At 41.4% G+C, this 20,111-nt stretch overlaps 1 protein-coding gene across 1 annotated transcript in view; it reads right to left on the minus strand.

Annotated features, from left to right (window-relative positions):
• IPO8 (importin 8) overlaps positions 1-15,810 on the minus strand; it is a 47,536-nt gene extending 31,726 nt beyond the window's left edge. The window contains exons 1-7 of the mRNA XM_058805277.1: positions 15,642-15,810; positions 7,483-7,564; positions 5,197-5,353; positions 3,359-3,517; positions 2,240-2,396; positions 848-937; positions 354-448 (exon numbers count right to left, since the gene is read on the minus strand). Coding sequence (XP_058661260.1) covers positions 354-448; positions 848-937; positions 2,240-2,396; positions 3,359-3,517; positions 5,197-5,353; positions 7,483-7,564; positions 15,642-15,725 — 824 coding nt within the window. The 5' untranslated portion in view covers positions 15,726-15,810. The remainder of the gene's footprint in view (positions 1-353; positions 449-847; positions 938-2,239; positions 2,397-3,358; positions 3,518-5,196; positions 5,354-7,482; positions 7,565-15,641) is intronic.
• Positions 15,811-20,111: the final 4,301 nt, after the last annotated feature.

Genomic DNA, 20,111 nt, shown 5'->3' on the forward strand with positions numbered 1-20,111 from the left:
AAACATGGCTTTTTGTCACAAGCTCTGTAACTTCCATGTTTATGGATTTCTTTTCAAATATTTCCCTGCCTTTATGTTTGACAATATAAACACTTGTAGCTGAGTGTATTAAAATAAATATGTAGATAAATAGATTTACTTTTCCTGTGGGGCAAGTTTCTTGACATCTTAAGGGAGTCAAATCATTTCACTGAGAACTGAGACCAGCAGTTGTGCCAGTGCAAGGCAGAGGACAGCAGCAGGAAAACCTCTTCAGTGACCAGGAGCTGTTAAATTGCTCAAACTGTCTTCTCTACTTGCATGCCCAGTAATGGTACAGACCTGTAACCCAAATTTAGTTTCTAATCAGTCACCTTTCAAAGAGACGAGCTACAATATGCAATGCCCACTTCTTGCATTTCCACCACACCAGCTCTGGTCTGTCATCTTCATCAATTTGCAAAGTCTCCTACAAACAAATACATTTATTTTAAATTAGTTAATGTCATTTGTTGAGAAGCAAGTATGTTTTAAATATTCCTTGCTAAGTAAACTAATATAAAGACACAGCATGGACTAAAGCTTTGATTCTGTTAACAGTTATATGAGACTCAGGAATTTTCAGTTATCTTAATTAGGCAGTATAATGTCTATGTGCAATACCTGCACAATGGCTGTACCTGAATTTTAAAATTGTGCATATTTAAAAAATGCAAATTCTCAGATACACTTGAATACTACATGACTCTGGCTCAAAAATCCAAGGAATAAGAATCTTAAGAAAAAAATACTTAAAAAATCTTTCCACTGACTGTTCCTCAAATGCCAACACACAAGTTTCAGAGGTCTTCACGAAGCTAGAACTCACCAGTGGTACATTTCTATCAATGATGGTCCGGAAGATCTCCATCCACTGAGTCATAGTCTGGTTATTCACCAGCTGGAGGGGCAATGCATACTGCAATAAGGGAAAAAACACAGCTATGAAATACTATATTTCTCTGCAAAAGGCAAATCTTTCTGCAGCAGTTACATTCTAAGGAAGATGAGGTTTTAAGTAAAGTTAAAACCAATTAGGTTACATATCAACACTACTCTAATTGCATTTCTCTTGGTACAATTTGAAAAGGAATTTCTGAGCAGACATAATTTGAGGAAAGTTCCTCAGTCTAAGAACTTGCCAACTGTCTTTGTTTTTCTTCTTCACAACAGCCCAGGTACTTTTCAGGATTACAGCAGTATCAGTATCACAGGGCTTTGGCAAACTAACAGCATTTTAGCAAGCAAAATGTACTCACTGTACAGAACCAGAGGACACAGCCTTAAGCTGCACCAAGGGGAATATAGGTTGGATATTAGGAAGAAGTTTTTTATGGAAAGAGTGATAAAGTACTGGAATGGTCTGGCTGGGGAGGTGGTGGAGTCACCACCCCTGGATGTGTTTAAGAAAAGCCTGGATGTGGCACTGGGTGCCATGGTTTAGTTGAGGTGTTGGGGCATGGGCTGGACTCGATGATCTTGAAAATCTCTTCCAACCTGGTCATTCTGTGATTCACTACTACTACCCAGCTACTATCCCATAAACCTCACTTCTCTACAAAATCCAAAGAAAAGTAACAATATTCAGCCAAGTTATTGAAAAGAAAAATAGAATCTTGGTATTTTTTGAATTCTCCATCCATTTAGTAACAAACTATTTTAGCTTTTCAACACACCCTAAGGATTTTCAGGCTGTTCCTTATGAAGGATTTGGTTTGGTTTCTGATTGTAAGCACTCCTTCACAAAACTCATCTCAGTAAAATCCAAACTCATCTCTCTGAAGTGCATGTGCCTTAAAACATAGTATCTGCCAGATTTTCAGCAGGTAATGAGAAATGCCTCCTAGTGAAGTGCAACATTTGACAATTACACTACAATATTCATTACTGACACTTTCAGAGACCAACCATATTGTCTAGATACCTAGTTTGTAGCAGGCTATTTGCAACTTTATAAAAATAGGAACACTTCTCTAGTGAGCTTACAGATACAATGTGCAGAAGCACCCTGCATTCATAAAAAATTTAATCTGGGTGAGGATGTGACCAGCTTCAAGGTAGAAAAATCTATAAATATCCTATTTCTATAACAGCTGTTTATTGTATATGACTTTTCCCATCCAAAAGGGTATTCTTATTCTATCACACCTCTGAAAGTAGTGAAGGAGGTCATTGTGCCCAGCAAAGTAAAAGTTTGTTTTTCCTCTACACAGATGCCAACCTGAACAAGAGCATAGAAGATTTTTAAGATTTGTTTCTGAAGCAGCACAGAGTAATGGGAGTTATCAGGCAGAAGCTGGATCATCTGCTGCTGAATCCGAGGCAAAAATATTTGCATGGCTGCTATGAGGGGATCTCGTTCCTCTGCCTTTTTGTACCTGCAATGGAAACAAAAATGTTGGTCCAGATCTACACACTGGCAATTCTAATGCCTATTCCCCACCAACAGTTTAATTTTGGTGCCCTAAAAAATAACAAAAAAAAGAATATCCAGCACTCACTCAATCACTCTCTCCTTCTCTAACCCCCATCTGAACCCTTTGTGTAAATTCACTAAAAATACCTATAAATAAAAAAATGGAAAACAATAAACATTGCCTTACACAAAGGCAGTTACTGAGAGGAAGAACTGCTGTTCTTTACTACTGAACTGTCACCTCACAGGAGCAGGGATTTGAATTTCTCTGCTGTTCATACCAATGCCAAACCCAAGTTGGGTGCTGGACAAATGGGAGTGAACAGCCATTGAAAGGGAAAGACAATTCCTTGCTTTGGAAAAGATTCTCTTTTTCCATTTACATTCCTTTTGTGTGGTTTATACATATGTTTCTAACAATAGGCAATTAAAAAAAAAGTGATAAGCCCTACTATAGTGCTCCTAATTTATGCTGTGTGGATTTAGACTTCTTGCCATGAAGATGCTACAGGTAACAATATGCAATAGCAGTATGTGACAAGGACAGCACTGTATTCATGACATAAAAGCAGAAAATAATTTGCATTCATACATTCAGAATTTGGGGTACATTCAAACAGAGAAAGTTATAATCCCAAAGATTTTTTTTTACAGCCAGATCGAAAGTATAAAATCTGAAGAAAAAAATTTGCAGTAAATTCATACAGATTATTGCTGGCACCTCTGCTTTCAATTCACTAATGATACAAAGATGATGAATGTTTTTCATTTATTTGCAGGAAAGGAAGCATATGATAATTATTAATTCCCATTTTCTGTCTGAAATCTCTTGTAGAACTGCCAGTGCTCTTAAGAATGTAATTTTCAGCAATCAACTTAGACTGAAATTACCAATTCCTCATTTACTGATGGACATCAACTTACTCATAAGTCTTCACCAGCTGATAGAGGCACAGGAGGCTCCCAAGCCAGCTGCCACTGTTTGGAGACTGCAGGTAGTATCCTATCTTGTCTACCACAGCTGTCCAGTGGCCAGGGAAGTCATGTTTAATGATAGCACGGAGGCACATTGTCAGCTGGGCTCTAGTGCAGGGAGAGAAAAAAAAAATCTAAGTGAATAAGGTCACAGCATAGTGTTTAAATTAAAGGATAAACCCCAAATTTGGGTTTATTGGCTACAATACCTATATTGTATCATAAGCATCAAATATAATTTGACAGCACTGAAAGAGTTCTGGGAGTACCAGAGGAAAAGCAAGAAAAAAGAGCTCTGGAAGTAGCAGAGGAACGGCAAGAAAAAAATCTGACTGGATTTAACGTAAAAGAATAAACTAATTTCAGAATATTTTAGCTACTTTTCTCCCTCCCTCTTCACATGCATCAAGCAGTATTTTAAAAGAATTACTTGCCCATGGAACCAGCTAGCTTTGTGCTTTGACAATGAATGTTTATACTTGCTTATCAAGCTGAAAGCAACCACAAAAGCACAAATTTGTAGGTTTTCATTAAAGAATAATAGCCTGTGTTATGATCCAAGCCACAGGCTCCTCAAGAAATTATAATTTTCCTGCGACCTTCTAGAACAGCACTTTCTCAACCTCCAAAGCATATGGCAGAGCCAATTAGTTAAACATCATCTTACTGTTTCTCTCCTGCCACACATTTTTAGATGCCACTCACAATGGGGAAGCAAAGCAGAACTGTTGATTGACTAAACTGAGGTGTGACTAAAAAAGCTGAGCAGCACTGAACTAGAACCTGTGGAGAAATACTTTTAGTTCTGCTAAGTAATGAAAAAACAAAGCCTGTAGAAAATATCAGTTCCCATCCTGTCAGCCTCACTTTAATTAAAGGGGTGAAAAATCATAACTGTATTATGTTTGAGATTCTTAACTATTCTTCCAGCAAAAGCAGAACCACAATTTTTCATTCTTTTAATACCTTAAAACCAAGAACCCTAATACATAGTTAAATACTGAGGTTACAGATAAAAATTGATAAAGTAATTAATGAAAGGGCTACTAGAAAAAAGGAATCTTGGACAGTATTTCCCTGAATGGTTAATTCCATATTGCAGACAGCCCTGTATACACTATCTGCCTTGAATCAGCCAAACAGACAGGCTGTTACTACAGCAAGTGTTACAAGACACTTTGAACAACACCCTTAAAGGATAAACCACACCACAGGGCTCACTGCCAGGTTACTACTTTTCTGAAAAACACCCATGAATAAGTGTAAGCAGATTACTATTACTTTGGCTAAAAAAGTACTTGTGTCATCTTCCAAAACATAGAGATTCTCATGTTAACAACTGTGGTGGTGCTCGCGGGGGGTCCCAAGATGAGGGAAGGAGATGAGAATGTTGACTCAATATTTCAGAAGGCTGATTTATTATTTTATTATATATATTATATTAAAACTATACTAAAAGAATAGAAGAAAGGATTTCATCAGAAAGCTGGCTAAGAATAGAAAAGGAAGCAATGAATAACAAAGGCTTGTGGCTCAGACAGAGAGTCTGAGCCAGCTGACTGTGATTGGCCATTAATTAGAAACAACCACATGAGACCAATCACAGATCCACCTGTTGCATTCCACAGCAGCAGATAATCAATGTTTACATTTTGTTCCTGAGGCCTCTCAGATTCTCAGGGGAAAAAATCCTAAGGAAAGGATTTTTCATAAAACATGCCTGTGACATACAAAGGGCAGGTCTGAAAACCTGAGCAGCAGAACCATGTGTGTGCAATGTAAGGTACCTCACTAAGTCAGGAGAACGAATGATTCCCTCCACAATGTTATCCCGAATCTGCTGCCGATCGTTCTCGTGGATGTTAAACGGGAAAACAGCTTCTCCAGGGGGTGGCTCACGGTCTGGCCAGTATTGGGTCACCATGTTCTTCAGGTAAATGGCAGCTAAGGACAGACAGCAGGGAAAGCATAGTTAAATTCTAAAGAAAAAGAGTAAATTAATTCTACACATTGTCCAGTGCTCAACATGCAGAATGGCTAAAAGTAGAACAAAGAGTTAAAAAGGTAACTGAAAACCACCACCGGAATTCTTAACAATTATGGACACTGAGCACAGCTCAATCAGAAAAACATTTTTCTTATGATTTCACACAAGATCAGGCTCAAGCACCTGATCAGAACAGAGCAGGATAGCACCTGATCAGAACAGAGCAGGATAATACTTCCATCAGCATCTATCAAGGTACATTTTTACTACAGCAGTCTTCCATAAGAAAATAATATCCCATCATTCTAAACAAGCCAACAAAAATTTACTTATGTGTGTTTTCACTCACTCCTAAAACAAGGACTCAAGCTCAGTAAGTGAAGTTTTGGAAGGCTCGTGTAAACAAATCACTGCACACACAGATGGGACACTGCTTGGGGAAATGCCCGGTATGAAACTGGCACATGGCCTACCTTCTATTCAGACAGAAATGTTTGTTGTGAATTCCCTAAGCTTTATTTCACTATTAGGATTTCCCATAATACCTCTGAATTGTTCCCTTCTGTCTCACATGAAAAAAACAAGAAAAATAAAGTTAACCTTCAACAGAAAATAAAGCAGTATTAATGCATCAGTACTAAAATGCCTGAAGGCATTCTTCAGGAAACATAAGAAATATGGTATGAGGCATTAAAGGAATGTTCTTAATAAACTCTTATGCCTGGACACTGTTTTGGTTGATTACTAGCTAGGGTTTTAAAGTAGAAATAAGATATCCTTGGGTACAATCATTTCTTTTAGTGATAAGAAATTGCAAAGCATGAAAACATGTAGTCTGTAAAATATTTTATAGGAGCAAGAGGAAAAAAGCTCTTTGTCTATGACATGCCAGACTAGTCAGACAAGAAACAGGTCCTGAAAGACCAGCTCAAGACTTTAATCCATTTTGTCCATAGATCTTGTTATTATACAAATTTTTGGCTTTTAAAAAGTTCCCAGGGAAATCTGTTGGCTTGCAAATATGACTTAAATGTGCATCTCCATTTTACACCTCTCTTCTGTATAAAAAAAAAATTACATTCTACATAGTTGGTTTTTTCCCTGAATGGTATTGAAATGAGAGATTAATTTATAAAAATGACCTTATGGAGTTTAGATTAAGCCTCAAACTTTATCACAGAATGGACTAACAACACCATTCAAAGTTGGATTATCTTTGAAAAAATAAAGGCCAGCATGACAAACAGAATATGTCAGCACGCTCCAAAGCACTCAGGGGATTAATGGGATCTGCACAAAAAAAACCCCAACAGTGCTTCTATGGGAAATGCTGTTCCACAGGATAAAAACAAAGCTGTGAATGAAACAGTATTAATTAATTTACTGAAAGGCCTGAACAGTCTCTGTATATGACGAACATATCACACAGGAGTAGTTAAAATGGATTATGAGAATTTAGAATCTGATCTTCCACAAATGCACACACTACAGTTAACTGCACCACTATACCTGAACTCACACACACAGCTGAGCAATCCTTCCAGACATGCTCAGAGTGTAACTGTGCAACCTATCAGTGATCTGACCTTCCTTCATATCTACTTATTTAAGCCACCAAGATACTGACTAAATGTATGTGGCTATCCTTGATCTGGGAATTAAGGAGTGATTTCCCTTTTACAGAAATTTTCACTTTTCCAGAGAAAAGAGATTCAAATAGAGAAACATGCACTCAAATGTGATATCCTTTTCTATTTTTAAATTCACACTTATCTTGGCATCATTACTTCTGCACCATCAGGAGAAATAATACCTAAGGGTTCTCAATTTTGAGTAGAAATCATGCTTTGCTCCTATCAGTATCACAGCAATCCAGCAGGGATCACTATACACACAGGGAAAGCCAAAGTAGGACTCTATCCTATACCCATGATTTCATGTGACCCTCCTGATGAAAAGAAACACCAAAGATAGATCCTTTTCATTTCCTCCCCAGAGCAAACCTGAACTTACATTGCAACAGTTCAAGAGTCTGTTCAAGGAGCAGAGTGACTGAAATAAAATGGAACAAGAGATTTCATCTCACCTGCTTGACGCACTGGAAATTCAACCTGGTCGGACACAATGATTTGCAGCAGACTTGGAGCAAAGTTGATGATCTTATAGGACTGAAACACACAGACAACACATTAGTAAGTCACTATGTTTAAAGCAGACTGCATTAGCAAATGCTGAATGATGAATATAGACTAAGGATTTTGCACTGCTTTTGCATCCTCCTCATGATGGATGAAAGGTTTTAGGACTTGAATTTACCCAGACCTGCAGAAATCCAAATAATTCCTTGTAAAAGCAAAGCATGTAATTGCACATGGGCAAAATAAGTAATGTGAAAAGGTTATTTATCAGTTACAGATTAGTGATAAAGCATATTTAAACAATTCTAAGAATACATAGTGAAAAGCACTAGATATCTGTATTTGAATTACTCAACTTAGCTCCATAAGTCACACAGACATTGACAAGCTCCACCAATAAGTGTCATTTATTAGCAAAATAGTGTGTGGCAGAACAGCAATAGCGAAGAGATTTAAAAAAATCATTTAGAATTGTTTTCAAGTGTAAACAGCATCTGCATTAGCCATATACAATTATCTTTTAGCAAACTAGATGTATAGTGCATCTCAATAAAAACTGGGGAAACAGTGGGACAAACATTTTCAATTAAAATCAAGTGTAGGCAGATAACACTTCAAAACCCACAGCCTTCATGGGAACTTTTCAAACGCTACATCAGCCATGCAGCTGAAGAATTTCAAAGAGAAAACAATGCTCAGTGAACTTCTGAGCAAAGCACACCAGATTTAAAAGATGTGACAACCTGATAGCTTTATCCTGCTGCCATCCACCAGGGCTCCTCCAGCGAGCAATCGCTGACTCAGCGTGGTGCAGTTACTACTAAGCCTTGGCAGATCAGTGCTGGTAGGTCAGATCTTTCATCCCTTGGATCCATGTGTTTTATGTTCAAAGAGAGGTTTCTTGGGGCTAGATGGCAGCAGCTTTCTGTATTTCACCTTTTATAGTGTTTCTTCCCACTAGATTATGCCTGGCAGTTCTGTGGTTGCTCCCAGAGTTGTGCTTAAAGGACAAGTATTGAACATCCTCCTACAGAACTCTGCCTCATTCAAAAGCTGTGAAATAAAAGATACTTTCTGCCCTTCATGTCCCCAGCTCTTTGATCTACCATATCCATAACAAGGTGAAATTACACTGCTTTCATGATGCCTAAGTGTCCCAGCTGCAACACGACACTATCCTTCAATAATTTCACCAAATCACTTAACTTTCTGGCCCCCATTTTATTCACTATAATGATAGTGTAATTCTAACTCAGAGACTCATTTGATGTTTATAGAATAATCTGAGATGTGAGATAAAAGCAGTAGTGGCAAATCAAAAGCATACTCTCCTGCAATTTCCTTCTCTATAAACTTTAATTATCCCTAAGAAACGTTCCAAATAAAGTAAAAGCTGTAACATCCAGTACAGGAACTCCATTTATCTACAGACATGTTGAACTTGTTGAAGCATACTGGATTCCAAAGATCACCTTTTAATCCAGTAGCCTGGAGTACAAACATTGCCCCTCAGTCACTAGTGGACAACATTGGTGTGTTGTGACAGGGCCACAGTCAACTGCAGCATCCCCCAGCACTCCACACCCAAGCTGCACATAGATAAGGAAAGCATGAAAAATCACAGCAGCACAGAAACCCAAAACCATGCATGAACTCTAACCATCCTTTTTGTTCTTAACAGTGCCTATACACTGCTCTCAGACCCAATCTACAAAGCCTTTACTACTATCAACACACCAATTAAAAATGCAGCTTTGTGGGGGGTGTTTTGTTGGTGGTGGTTTCCTGCTGCAATCCCACCAGTACCACATTTAGGATGGACACAGTGCTAACAACATTATTCCCCTTTCCCTGTCCTAACAGTTTTTACTCAATCTCCATTAAAACCACTGCTAGTCCAGGAAGCTTTATGAGTACTACTTGTGCTGGTGCACAACTGCTCTCCCTGAAGTTTTGCCAGGATCCACACAAATATGGTCATTTGCCTCCGTGCCAGACGGGCTCAGCAAGCACCCGGAGTGACAAAGCCCTGTGCCGCAGGCGGAGGGACAGTGTCCCCGAGGGGTCCCATCCCCAGCAGCACGGCGCTATGTGCGCATCTTTACACGGCACACACCGCCACCCCTACAGAGATCGCCGGGCCCATTAAATCCTTCTGTTCCCTGCTATTGTCACGCCCGGAATTTACATTTTTACATAGCTTGTTTACTACTCGTTATCGGAAACAAGAAGACTGTAGAGATCAACAGAGACTGTGAGCCCACGTTAGAAACAAGACACACGATTCTGTTGTATTTGTGAAGCTCAAATTACGTCCAGCTCATTTGTGCAGCAACAAACCCGGGTCAGGAAAACTACATGCTGCTTGCAGTTTTTAGAACAGAGGACTTTTTAAAAAGCTGCATGCAGCAACATTTTTCCTATACCAGCACATTCTCGTCTGTTTAGTTGTCATGCTAATTGTGATCTTGGGATGTGTCCCTTCCCTGCGTTGCTCCGGACATCAGCAAACAATGCTGGATCTATCACAGGAGCAAGTGCAGAGCAATTGTCAGGTGTACACTGTGACATGGAAATGGACGTGGAAGAGATCTTGGAGCTGGATGAGTCCAACAAGTCCAACAGTTCTTTATATCACTGCAGCTGCACCTTAACAAAAGGAGAGCAGGACTATTGTCAGTGCCACAGGAGGAACACAAAACTATCTGCTGATTTTGAAGAGCGGTGCCCAGGAGCCGCAGGGAGGCACCAGATGGCTGAAATAGACCTTCAGCACAACGCCCACCACACAGCACGGGGCTTTGTGCACTTGGTGAATAATCACACTGCCCTGAACCCACACTGCTGGGATCCGGGAAAACTTCTTGTCCAAGTGCCGATCCACTGGGGCACATGTTTATTTTGAAAGAGAAAGCGAAAGTTTTGAAAAGCAAACTTTCACTGAGTACTTACAAAGAGCAATTATTTTAAAGCTGTGTAAAACACACACAGGCTGCTCTTGTATGAATCCTAGATTGGAGCATTTACCTTAAAAGAGAATCTCACTTAATTTCCACTGGGATTAAGAGGATGGGATACAGCAGTGTGCAAGGCCAGCAGCTACACTGGGAAAGGTATAATTGGGAAGGCATAATTGGGTAAATTTACAGTGGTAGAGATGTATATGAGCCATGCATGTTGTTCCATCTGTGTCTACTCTCTCAGGATCTGTGCACTGCAGCTGCACAGCTTTTTGCACTCTGTTCCTTCCCTGTGTCACCATCACAGCTCCAGGCTTCAAAAGATCAGAGAACACATCTTTTCTGCCTATCTCCTCTTCCATTTGATTAGGTACAGAACATATGACAGACAAGTGAGCCTCAGGTGGGCCACTGAAAAACATCAAGATGTAGACCATCACTTACAAAGGGCCAGAATACAAGGAGAGATAAGTAGCAAAAAATACATTAAAATCTCCCCAAAGAGATCCTACTGAAGCAAATACATCTCACATCTAATGTTCATATTTGGCTCCCAGGTTCTCACAGATCATACACTGCCAAACTCATTTAATGAAGCATTATTCTTGTCTCTTGCTTGCTGTCACATTCAAAGACCAAAACTGCTCCAGAACCACAAGAGCCAGTAACCTTCCCACTGTACTGATGGCAGCCACAGTGCCTGAGTGCAGAATGGCACTGAAAGGTGCTGCTTCCCCTGCAAAACATCAGGACACTCTAGCACAATGAATATGGGAAATCTGGAAGCATTCTTTCACGTTCTGCAAGCTCAGATCATCCTTCTCCACCAGTAGTAAACATCATTTTTATACCTCTCAATACAAGCATGGCACATAAAAATCACTGAAAAAACAAGGCACTGCATCTCTGTTTGCAAAAACAAACACAAAGAAGAAATTTGTACCTTGAATTAATGAGAAATTAACTTTTTACAAAGATAATTTCAAGGCTTAAATACATCTGATCCAAATGCTCAGCTACCTGATTTACCAAGTCTTATTTTCTCTTTCTGTGTATTGAAAATGAATACTTAAAAATTCCACTGGCAAACTCAGGAGTATTTCTGCAGTTGTTAACAGCATTTCACTCTTGTTTTTTTACACTGTCAGTCAGAGACAGTTGTTAAAACAAACCAGAACTTCAAAAGATACTTTTTTCTTTCCCTACCTATATGCAAAGATACTATGTAGGGTGGGGAAAACACTGTTTTCACAGAGAGGGAAAATAAGCTTGTGTAAGAACCCACCTGAATTTCTTTCCTGTATGGGTTCTGCTGCCAAATTCATCCAGTATCAAAGAAACTTCACTTTCTACAAAACTTTTAATTATCCAAGTCAACTTCCTCATCAAATTGGTCTCAGATGTTTCCCTCTAGGTATCATGAAGTGCTCACTGGCACTTACAGAGTGGCCTTAAGATCCCTGTCTACTATAGCAGCCAGCTCAACAAAGATGTGGAAAGATTTGGAAGGAAGCCAGACTTTATTCTGGATTCTTCTGCTTTTGGGTAATCTTTTCACACTTCTTCCAGCACTGCTACTCAGTTGCTGTCAAAGCCAAATTATGTAACTCCTACTCAATATTTAAAAAGCCCAACTGTATCTCTGCAATTGAGTTCTTGTTCTCTCCTTTGCTACAGGCCAAAGGAATGTGTTACAGCATGTTGGGCCACTGAAGATTAATGTATGAAACCTGTATGGGAATCCTATCTGAACTGGAATTAGAATGACTCTGTATGTTCAGTAAAGTATATTTCACAGCATTCCAAGAACTGGCACATGAAAGCAGTATATATTTATAATATAAATAAATAAATGAACCCAGCAAAAGTCCTTGAAATCCAAGAGACAGATGTAACAGGAGTAATAGCCTGGAACAGATACTCAGACAAATGATGCACAGAAACTCAGTCTATTTCTTGGTATGACACCTAACCATTCTACTAAGTACAGTGTGAGTGATAAATATCATCATCAAGTGCACTCTAATTACATTACAGAGCTGAACTAAAAAAAGGCAGGGCAGGGAGGCAAAAGAAAAATAAGGGGAAGGAAAGACATGTACACTTAGAAACCCAAGAGGCTAAAAGGGAAATGGCAGCAATTACACGAGATAGACACTGACTTGGCAGGAAACTGCTCTAGTTTAGCAAGAATCAGATTTCAAATAAATCCCACACTTACAGTTGTGTTCAGACCACAGAGAGAAGTGAAGTTTGTTAATGATTTCAAAGTAGCATCAAGCAAGGAGAAAGATCAGAAAAATCCTACTAAGAACTGAGTGATCTATAGGAGTGCACCAACACAAATGGAGTTGGGTAAGAGGCCAAAGTGCACGGTCAGGGACTCAAGGATGACAGAACTTCTCCTAAAAACTGGAGGTTTGTGAGTGAAGAACAACAACAGAATAAAAGGATCAAGGGACTTTGGTACATTGAGTGATAAGAAACATGTAGATGTTGGACACAAAGAAGATAATTGTAGATTTAGTATTTAAGGAGGTATTAGCAGCTTTGAGCACAAGACTTTCTGGAACACTGCAAACACAAATGACCAGACTCCACAAGAAGGATTACTTCAAAGGGAAATCGGTGCAGAGAAGAGCTGTGCTCCTGTTACTAGATTTCATAAATTCAGTTTTATGATATGGCAAAGGAAACATAGCCTGCTGAGGCTAGAAAAACAGGCACTAGGGGATCAGCCTCTGACAAATCTGACAGAGAGACTATCAAGAAACCTGAAGTAAGATTGGCGCAAATGGAAGTAAATGGACCATAAACCAATTTTGGCTGAAAACCAACACTTGTTTCTAGTTGGAAGAGAAAGAAAATTCATAAATAGCCTTCTAAGAGATATAAAAAGGACAAAAAAAGGGATCCCAATTCCATTTCTGAATGCAGTTAGGTTATAATTCAGGAGGCAGACAGCAAATTCATTGATTTGGGTTTGTCTTTATGCAGGTGCAGGAACATACAGAAGAGAAAGAAGCATTTTCAAACATGCTGGGACTTCTTACACCTAGAAAAGCTTTCATTCATGCAAACTCTATCCCCCATGCTCTACACTGCAGGCAAACTGGAGTCAGGACTATGAGGATATTGCTCTGAAGGACTCTGCACTGGTACAGCACTGGGGTGCCTACAGGCAGGCTCTGTCCTGGTGCACTGGCAGGATTTGCAGGGTCTGGGGAGCTCCTGGGCTCAAAGCTGAATGCCAGTGTACGCTGCAGATGAGCTCACACAGGCAAGCTTTACCTGAGCACCCCTGAAGCTGTCTCAAGAGCAGCATCGCTGTAACTGTGACACAGAACAAAGGTGACTCCTGCGCTGTTCAGCCAAGGGCTCCATCACCACTTATTGACAGAGAATTTTGTGTTTGGTTGGTGGATTGGTCCCTTTGCTAGAGCAGCACCTGGACTGCAGCTCTTGCAGGAACACAGGGACATGTCAGCACTGCCATCAGATACAGGGGAGGGGAGTCTGACACGTTGCTTTGAAGCCTTGCTTCAAAAGCACTAAAAAGCTTCAAGATGTCAAAGTCCCACCTGAGCAACGTTGCTCAGGAGCACTTTTGTTCCTCTCATCCAGAGTCATGTCAAACCCAGCACATTATGTCACATACATCATGCTTCACCTAGTAACAGGAAGCCTGCACAAAAATAGGTTTGTCTCGATTCCAGGATTCATTCTTCATAACAGTTAGAAAAATGAAAATGCATCAAGTATTTCAAAAGAAAATTCTGCATCTCAACCTGTTCTCAGTAAGTCTGCTCGCACTCTTGAATCTAAAACCTGTGTCTTTCATGAGAACTGCATTATCCATCACTTAAACTTAGAAGATTTTACAGCTCTCAGTCTTAAAATGCTTTCAAGACTGTTCCTGAGCTTCCCAGTATTTACTGGTGATGACAGCGTTAGGAGCAGGACCCAGGAGCTGCCTCTTTGCTCTGAACAGAACACTGTAGCAGCAGCAGTTTGTATTGTTGTTTAGACTGCTGTGCAACAGGCTGCTTACAAATACTTGTCATTTCCCTCTCAGCCCTTGACACCAGGGATAAAAACAGATACTGATACAGTTATAAGGTAACTATGCCAAAAAGAGGAAAAAAGCCTTGCATCCTTATCTAAATATTCACAAGAGCATTTCCAATGCCCAGCACTTAATCCACTGATTTACTAAAGGAATTTACCAACGGCCAAAGCAAGGATTAGCTATATCTAATTCAGAAGGAGTTTTAAGTTGCCTAAATATAAAACTAAGCTGGAGGAGCAATCCTGAATAGCATAATTCCTGACAACCAATTCTCACTGACTATTTTGTTAACACACCAACACACCCAAAAAAATCCCAAGTCCTCGACGAGAATTGATCAAATATTCCATCAAAACATAGAAATTAAAGTTTCATTAATGCTGTGCAAGGGAACTTTCTCTTTTCTCAAAGGTTCAAAGGCTGGGGTCACAGTTTCATTCAGTGCATACTGCTGCTGCTCTAGGAAAAGGTTTTTATTCCCCAGAGGGTGTTGGGCACTGGAACAGGCTCCTCGGGGAAATGATCACAGCACCAAGCCTGACAAAGTTCAAGAAGTGTTTGGACAACACTCCCAGGCTCATGGTGGGATTGCTGGGGACGGTGCTGGGAGCAGGGCCAGGAGTTGGACTCGATGATCCCGACGGCTCCCTTCCAACTCTGCATATTCCGTAACTCTGTGAATAACTGCAGGATGCCAGGACATCACTGCCCACGAAACCTAAGGCGCCTCGCTCCAAGCTCCCCTCGCCGTGCGGCCGGACGGGACAGAACGCGCCCCCGAGCGTCACTGCCGCCCGTCCCGTGAGCGCCAGGGCCACAGCAATGTCATCCCTCCAGCGCCGAGCGGCAGCGCCCCGGCCACGCCGAGCGCCCGGCTGCCGCACTCGGGAGCGCCCGGAGTCCCGGCACGGCGGGCACCGCCGAGCGGGGGCAGCGACCCGCCCGGTCCCGTTCCCGGCCCCGCTGAGGGCGGGCGGGCGGTCCCGGCGCCGAGCACCGCTCGCCCCCCGCCCCTGGCGGCGGGGCCGGACGCCCCCGTGCCGCGCGTGGGGCGGGCCGCCCGCGGGTCCCCCCTCACCTGGTTGAGCTCGTTCTCGGCGGCGACGCGCAGCTTGGGGTCTATGGTGCCCTTCAGCGCCTGGATGATCCTGTTGGGATCCATCACGGCCTTCGGCCGCCGGCAGGCAGCGCTTTCCCGGGGCAGCAGGACGCGCAGGAGCCGCCGCTAGCGCCGCCGCCCCCCCGTGCCACCAGCGCGGGCCCGCGTCCCCCACCCCCCCCGGCCCCTCTCCACAGCCATTCACCGATTTGCGACAGCTGGAGATCGGGAAACGGGCGCTGCTTTACGGCCGCGGCGCCGCCTTCTGGCTTCGGGAAGGGGTCGGCGAGAGGCGGCCGCCATCTTGTTGTACGGACAGGAGTGCGCCGGGAGGGCGGCAGGGGGCGGGGTCTGCGGGCCGCGGCTCCATGGGGGCCGCCATGGCGCTGTACGGAACGGCGGGGGCGGCTCCCGCCGCGCCCTGCACGGATTGTCTTTAAAGCAGGATTTTAAAATCCCATTTTTCTTTCTTTATAGTTTACTCAGTTTTTCTAGGTGGCGTTTCAGCTTTCACGTCAGGCTGGGGCGCTCTGTATTTGTTATCCCGCGGGACAAGAATGAAGAGTGAGAGCACGGGGATTGAAGGAGGTGATGAGGTCAGGTCCATGGAGGAGAAGTGACACTGGTCACACTTATCCAGCCCTGCACAAGAACGACTGACAGCATCCAGGAAGACAGAAATTTGCTACAAGGGGTTTACTAAAACGCACAGTTGGGTCACACGTCGCAATTCCTGCTCTGCTTCTGAGCAGCTTTCTGTGTGATACTTGTCCTCATCATCGTGCAGATTAGTAGAACCTGGAAAGGGTTTGCTTATTGTGTGTGAGAGGGGGTGGGAGATGCTTACCCTTCAGCTGTCAGCAATATACAAACACCACCTCCACCACTTCAAAACTCAAAACACCTGCCCCACCCTGTTTCTCCACCTCTTGCCTATTATTTCCCCCCTTAAATCATAGAACATGCTAGTGAACCAAAGGAAGATTTAAGCATCTGTGCAGGTGTAAGAAAGATGTCTGTAAAAGGTGTAACTCTCAGATAAACAGACCAGAAAAACCTCTCACTAATGTGGTTTTGGTGAGCCAATTCCTCTGGTTACTTCTGCAGGTGATGTTTCACATAATGTATACAAACCAGAGACGTGTGATTAACTGGTTGGAAGAACAGAAGGACTATTTGCTGTGCTTAGGAGGAGTGAAACACAACAGCAATTACAAGATCATCCCATTAAATAGGTGTCTTAATAATACAGTTGGACAATATGTCATTTGTTAATTGTAATTGCAGTGTAAACCAAAATGTTAAAGCAGCTGGCACTATAGTGATTTACTAATAACTTTTAAAATGTCCCTTGGTAACTTTGCCTCTAATTAAAAAGGAATCCAGCTGTCACAATAAATTGCACCTACCTGGCACGAGGAGATGTGCTTTCTCTTGTGGTTTTCATCACCTTTTGAAGTGTTGCAGAACACCTGATCATTATCTTTCCTTTCACCTGGGATGCAGCTTTACAGCAAGAAATCTTAGGCACTTCCATTGACCTTTCCCTTTCTTCTTAAAAGGAGATGGGAGTATGCTCAGTAATCATAAAATTCAAACAGAAACAATGTTAGTGTAAAAAGTTAGTGTATATATTATTAGCTATGGTGATTTGGTAATTATTAGCTATGGTAGCTATGGTTTGTTGCTGTCCTATTTTGATTGAGGTAAGAAATTGTCCAGGGGAAACTGCCCACTTAAAAAATCTTGGATTCCATATCATAGCAAATCCAAATTACTTTAAAGGATTTGTAGTGGTGCATCTCTATTCCCTTTTCCCCAATTACCATGTTATGGACTGTTTAAGAGCAGTTCTGTTTAATTCCATTTCTGTGTATTCATCCATGGTAGGTGAGCTTAAAAGTTACTAAATTTATTTATTGAAGGACTTCTGTAGAACTAGTGATGTCAAACATACCAATAAAGAACAGAATATCCTTAAAAGATATTATAACATCTTCCTAAAATGAATTTTATTGCACTTACCACTTTATTTAAAATGGTACTTTCAGTGTTGCAAGCATTGTAATCTACCTGTTTCCTGGGTTTTCTAGATGCCCAATGTGAACCTTCATAGATACCAGTGACTATATTAGTCCAAAAATAAGTTTAGTCATTGATTGAAGTATTTTTATGTGACTTCATAAACTTCAGGATGAAAGTAATTGCTTGTAAGCAAGAATTTCATATGCCTTTTTGTCAGAGCAAAGATTCTGTTAATGTTTGGGGTTTCATCTACTTACAGTGAATGGTTGAGTTTGGTGTTTTAAAATCTGTTCTGCTACTCTGCAGATAAAAAATCTGAGGTAAAATTCAGAGATTTTTCCTGTCAGCTCTCTAACTGCCTCTGACAGAAGATCCAATGTGGAGGGACAAATGAGATATTAAAACCTAAAACAAATTAAATCAAAGTTGCACCAATATGCAAGTAAGGAAAAAAAAAACATAGTACCAGGGAGATAATGCAAAGCAAAGATGTGGGTTTTTTAAAGCTCAAAATCTTTCCAGGTGTGCTATAACAACAGTTTTGTAAAGTATTTAGAACAATCAATCTTATTTTAAAACTCACTTGTGAAACCAAGGATTTTCAAAGTAACCAGTTTGACATGAACAAAAATTAGACCTGGTTCTTTACAGAGTTGCCATCAAGATAACTGTATTAAGTTCAAGAACTTTGGAAAACTTGAAAAGCCTTACATCTTGCAGGTTACTTGCAATTAATCCTTTGGCTTTTGGTGTTTTTGAAGTGTACTCTGGTGAGGTCTCAGCTGCACATTACACACTTTCTGTGGCATGGAACAACCCCTCTTTTTGATGCCAACCCAGTGCCTTTAGGACAGCACCTGTAAGCTGTAGTTTATAACAGACACTCCTGAAAAAGCATGAGGAAGAAGACAGCATTCCTCTGTGTGATGTGCTACAGGCTAACAACAAACCACTGTTCTCAGTGCAGGCTTTATTTCATTGTAGTGAACTAATGACTAAATGATAACTAATGATCACTAAAGTGATTGGATGTGTACTTAGCAAAAAGCTTTCATTCCATACCAACCACTTCTCAAAGCTTACTCTAGGGCCCAAAAGCCATAGGAAGTGCCAGCTGTGAACTAATAGTTTCCAGCCAGATTAGTACTTCACAATATTATTTTTTCAAGTACAACACTGCCAGGAAACATTCAAACCACAAATACAAATGCCTAAGGTTTCTTGCATTCTTAAGAGAATTGTTTATAGTTGGGTGAAAATTAAGTTGATCAGAGACATGTGAACAAGTGTGTAACTGAGGTTAATTCATTTTACCTGGTTATGGTACTGCATCTCATTATAATACACAACAGACTTTTCATATCTTGGTTATGGTACGGCATCTCTCTAATTACAATACACAACAGACTTTTCATATCCTTCACGAGACATTTATAGGTTGAATAAAGAGCTAGCAGATAAATGTATTCCAACCCTCCAGACACAAGTCCTTGATCAGAGTTAAAATTCCCAAGCATCTCCCTCTCTGACTGGTTTGTTGGAGAGCTGTAGATAAAGCAGCCAGGGAGGAAGAGGCACCTAAACTCAACCAGCAGGGCAGGGCAGTGACACCACCACTGCAGCCTGCAGGATGGAGGGTTCCTTAGCTGCAGGAGACTTCCTGCCACGGCAGTGGTAGGAGATTATTCACTGTCTCCCCTTACTTCCATGACCTGGGAAAAACCCCACAAAAGTCACAAGTCCATTAGAATTTTGAAAACTTTAAGAAAGTTTGAACCTCCCTGAGCTGGTAGCCACTACACAGCCACTCCCCTGCAATGGGACAGGGAAAAGAGCTGGAAAGGCCAAAGTGAGAAAGCCTGTGGCTTCAGATAAAGACAGTTTAACAGGTAAAGCAGAAACTCAAGCAAAGCCAAGCAAGGAATTCATTCCCCATTTCCTATGGGCAGGCAGGTGTTCAGCCATTTCCAGAAAAGCAGGGCTCCATCACATGAACAGTGACTTTGGATGTCAGACACCACAACTCAAATGTCCCACTCTCCTCCTCCTTCCCCCAGCTTGTACTGCTAAGTACATCATCATCATCATCATCATGTGGGCTGGGGTATCCCTTGGGTCAGCTGGGATCAGCTGTCCTGGCTTTAACCCCTCCCAAATCCTTGTGCTCCCCACTCACTGCTGGGGCAGTGTCAGAGGCAGAAAAGGCCTCGACTCTGTGCAATGACCAAAACATCCCCGAGTTACCAACACTGTTTGGTCACAAATCCAAACACAGCCCCATACCAGTTCCTTTGATTAAAATTAACTCCCTCCCAGCCAAAGCATTACACTCTCCCATTTCAGGGCAGTTGCAATATTTGATGTCAAGAGAAGGAAACACAGAAATTAACTCCATATGAAAACATAGTGTTTCTTACCTTTAAA

Source organism: Ammospiza caudacuta, chromosome 5 (genome assembly GCF_027887145.1).
Source record: "Ammospiza caudacuta isolate bAmmCau1 chromosome 5, bAmmCau1.pri, whole genome shotgun sequence".
NCBI lineage: Eukaryota > Metazoa > Chordata > Aves > Passeriformes > Passerellidae > Ammospiza > Ammospiza caudacuta.